This window comes from Micropterus dolomieu, unplaced genomic scaffold (genome assembly GCF_021292245.1).
Source record: "Micropterus dolomieu isolate WLL.071019.BEF.003 ecotype Adirondacks unplaced genomic scaffold, ASM2129224v1 contig_2284, whole genome shotgun sequence".
NCBI lineage: Eukaryota > Metazoa > Chordata > Actinopteri > Centrarchiformes > Centrarchidae > Micropterus > Micropterus dolomieu.
The window spans coordinates 1-3,941 of NW_025731274.1; the positions used below are offsets into that span (position 1 = coordinate 1).

The 3,941-nt window shown below is 42.0% G+C and overlaps 1 protein-coding gene across 1 annotated transcript; it reads left to right on the top strand.

Annotated features, from left to right (window-relative positions):
* Positions 1-422: 422 nt before the first annotated feature.
* LOC123964408 (polypyrimidine tract-binding protein 3-like) lies at positions 423-2,627 on the top strand. Its single transcript, XM_046041394.1, has 3 exons — positions 423-974; positions 1,061-1,138; positions 1,252-2,627. Exons 1-3 carry the CDS (start codon positions 685-687, stop codon positions 1,382-1,384), a joined length of 501 nt encoding a protein of 166 aa, XP_045897350.1. The 5' UTR covers positions 423-684; the 3' UTR covers positions 1,385-2,627.
* Positions 2,628-3,941: the final 1,314 nt, after the last annotated feature.

A 3,941-nucleotide genomic window follows, 5' to 3' on the forward strand; every position in this document is an offset into this window, starting at 1 on the left:
CTACTTTACGCTGTTATACAAGCTGCACGCTCACTACTTTACACTGTTATACAAGCTGCACGCTCACTACTTTACGCTGTTATACAAGCTGCACGCTCACTACTTTACACTGTTATACAAGCTGCACGCTCACTACTTTACACTGTTATACAAGCTGCACGCTCACTACTTTACACTGTTATACAAGCTGCACGCTCACTACTTTACACTGTTATACAAGCTGCACGCTCACTACTTTACACTGTTATACAAGCTGCACGCTCACTACTTTACACTGTTATACAAGCTGAACGCTCACTACTTTACACTGTTATACAAGCTGCACGCTCACTACTTTACACTGTTATACAAGCTGCACGCTCACTACTTTACACTGTTATACAAGCTGAACGCTCACTACTTTACACTGTTATACAAGCTGCACGCTCACTACTTTACACTGTTATACAAGCTGAACGCTCACTACTTTACACTGTTATACAAGCTGAACGCTCACTACTTTACACTGTTATACAAGCTGCACGCTCGCTACTTTACATTGTAAAGCAAAGTGTCGTTTGTCGTTTGTTCAGTGTTGAACATGAAAAGATAGAATCAGATATTTACAAACATGTGAGGGTGAACTCACTCTGTGAGATCCTGTATACGTATGTATTTGCTGTGTATATTAAACATATAGATCACATGTTCAACACACATTCGTTTTACCGCCGACTAAATGATGTTTGTGATTTATCCCCCCCTCCGACAGCGATGAGTCACCTGAATGGCCAGCGTCTCCATGGTAACGTGATTCGGGTGATGCTGTCCAAACACCCGGTGGTGCAGCTGCCTCGCGGGGGAGCGGGGCAGGAGGAACAGGCGCTGACCCGGGACTTCTCAGGCTCCGCCCTCCACCGCTTCAAAAAACCCGGATCCAAAAACTTCAACAACATCTTCCCGCCGTCGGCCACGCTGCACCTGTCCAACATCCCGTAGGTTCAGCTCCACTCAGAGTGTTTATACAGGGAGTGTTTCTCTAACTCCGCCAGGTGTTAACGCCTTCCTTCTCGTCTCGCAGCTCCGCCGTCAGCGAGGACGAGCTGAAGGACGTGTTCACCTCCAGCGGCTTCACGGTGAAGGCCTTCAAGTTCTTCCAGTGAGTAAAACACTTTCTGTTAACCAACATGTCTGTCAGACGAGCTAAAAACTACAACATGGCTGCCGTGTGTTTCCTCCTTGTTTCATGATGTCACTTCCCGGCTGTCACAGGAAGGACAGGAAGATGGCGCTGATGCAGCTGGCGTCTGTGGAGGAAGCCATCGAGGCTCTGATTGCTCTACACGACCACCAGCTGGACCACAACCAGCACCTCCGAGTCTCCTTCTCCAAGTCCACCATCTGACCCCTGACCTTCGAGTCTCCTTCTCCAAGTCCACCATCTGACCCCTGACCTTCGTGTCCACCATCTGACCCCTGAACTTTGTGTCCACCATCTGACCCCTGACCTTCGAGTCTCCTTCTCCAAGTCCACCATCTGACCCCTGAACTTTGTGTCCACCATCTGACCCCTGACCTTCGAGTCTCCTTCTCCAAACCCACCATCTGACCCCTGACCTTCGAGTCTCCTTCTCCAAACCCACCATCTGACCAACCAGACTTCAAGGCTTCTGATTGGCTTATGGCAGGAACAATCGGACCAATACGAAACCTCCCGTTGCCACCGAGCTTTCTGTGCCTACAAACACTCTGACATCACGGTGACATCACAGTTACGGGCGATGACACGAGGAGGCGTTGCCATGGTTACAGAGCACATTCCTGAGCAGACTGAATGCCCAGTAGCAAATGGCATCGTGGGTAGTGGAGTCCCAACAAAAAGTTCATGATGTGAGTGGAACTTTTTATTGTCTAAATGTTAAATTAATGTGATCTTTATAAAGTTAAAATGAGGATTTTCAAAATAAAACCTGCTGTTTCTCCAAAAGCCCAAACTGATGGAAAGATCTAATATATATTTTGTTTTAATATTTAAAGTTAGCATGGACAAAGTTCGGTCTTGTAAAGTTTCATATTTCACTGTAACTTTATTTTCCATCATGACATTAATGTTTTTATTATTTCTTCAAAGTTTCACTGATTTTCTGAACGTTTTGAGTCTTCAGTGCCTTTCTCATCGGCACTTTCTGCCACCGTCTGATTGGCTGAAGTTGTTGTTGTTGTTGTTACTATTATTACTGTAGATGTTTAGGTGGCTGCGATCTCAACCTTCCTCTGTGCCTTATTTTTCTGGATCCTGCTGGGTTTTTTACGTGGCGTCCGTTGGAGGGCTGGTGGCGGGTCTTGTTGATCTGACTTTGGGTTTGTTTTGTAGAATTTTTTCACTTAGTTAAAAATATTTTTTGTCACACGTCGTACTGTTGGTAAATATTTTTTGGGAAGGTTTTTTAATCATGAATGTATTTATACTGTACAACATGAGATAGGTAATGCTTTAGACGTCCCGCCCACCTGTCGTACCTGCGTGTGTGTATTTATATATTGTGTGTGTATATCTGTGTGTGTGTTTATATCAAGCTGAGCTGTGATTGGTTCATCTTCAAATGTCCCTCCTTCTTTTTTTCTATTAAAAATATATTTAATTTAAATCCAGCTCCTGTTTTTTTAGATTATTTTTGCAGCTTCAGGTTTTTATTTTCACTTTGACTGATTTTAGGAAACAAGCCACTAAAAACAGGAAGTGCCGATTCCCCGTCTGCCTTCTGACCTCTGGTTAAATGTTGAGGGACGTACGAAGGGAGGCGGCGGCTTTACAGCGAAAAGATTCAAAACTAGTTTAATTTAATTCAGTGATTTTGAAGTCTTCTGTAAACAGTGTTGGAGAAGGGGGCAGGGTCAAACCAAGCCAAAGTTAGCGTGCCTTTTGATTGGACCAACTCATTCTCACATTACGGTGTCATTTCCTGTTGTGATGGGCTTTCAGGTTTTTACTTCTTATGAGTATTTTTAAGTTGCCACCCGAAACACAAACCAAATTATTGTCACATATAATTTTTAACATTTTTATGTTTTCATGTCTTCACGTTTCAAGTAACAACAAGTTTGTTGTTGTTGTTGTTGAGCGCTGCTGCTGATTTGCTGCAAACAAACCTGTTTTACTTTGTACTTGTTATGCAACTCTTTCACATACTGTAAGTAGAAACAGTCTAAATAACAACAAACGTTTACATGTGTCGGGAAGTGACGAGAGTAAAAAGTACAATAAAGTGTAATTATACTTGCTATATACTTGTACGTTACACACTTGGTATTATTATATTAGTTCTTTGACTTTACAATACTTCCAGTGTGCAAGTTTCTACCTGTTACATGTTAAAATACTTGTTATACATGTAGTATCTTACACATGATGGAATTATTGTAACATTAACTGGTATCCTGATTTATAAGAAATTACCTGTAACATTCTACTTGTGTACACTACATGTAAAAATACTATGTAGTACTGTAACGTAACGTACTTGTATATAACATGTTTGTGAGCTTGTTGTACTTTACAGGTGTAGTAATGTTTTAGAAATACTTTGACATACTGCAGTACTTGTTACACTGTACAATGTTAAATACTTGTTTATTTTACACACTTACTACATGTATGTACATGTTAGTATGTAATGTGAAGTACTGTTACTTGGAACATGAAGACAGAAAAACAAAACTAGAAGAAATATTTCCTAAATGTTTATTTAAAACTCCTGTGTGAGTTTTAAATCCTCTCCGTGTTCACAGGTCGCAGGTTTACTTTGATTTCGTTCGACTCTTTGCAGAAAACAAACCCTGAATGTTTCTGCTGATGAATGTAAAGTACTCGTGGTGCATTGTGGGAGCAGGTGGGACTGTTATTATATGAAATATTTTTTAATCCTGTGCATGGCGGGGGGGGGGGGGGGGGGGGGGGGGGG

Coding starts and splice junctions, on each gene's coding strand:
- LOC123964408 (XM_046041394.1), top strand. CDS start 685: ATGTTCAACACACATTCGTTTTACCGCCGACTAAATGATGTTTGTGAT. Junction 975..1,060: donor CTGCACCTGTCCAACATCCC/GTAGGTTCAGCT, acceptor CTCGTCTCGCAG/CTCCGCCGTCAGCGAGGACG. Junction 1,139..1,251: donor AAGGCCTTCAAGTTCTTCCA/GTGAGTAAAACA, acceptor CGGCTGTCACAG/GAAGGACAGGAAGATGGCGC.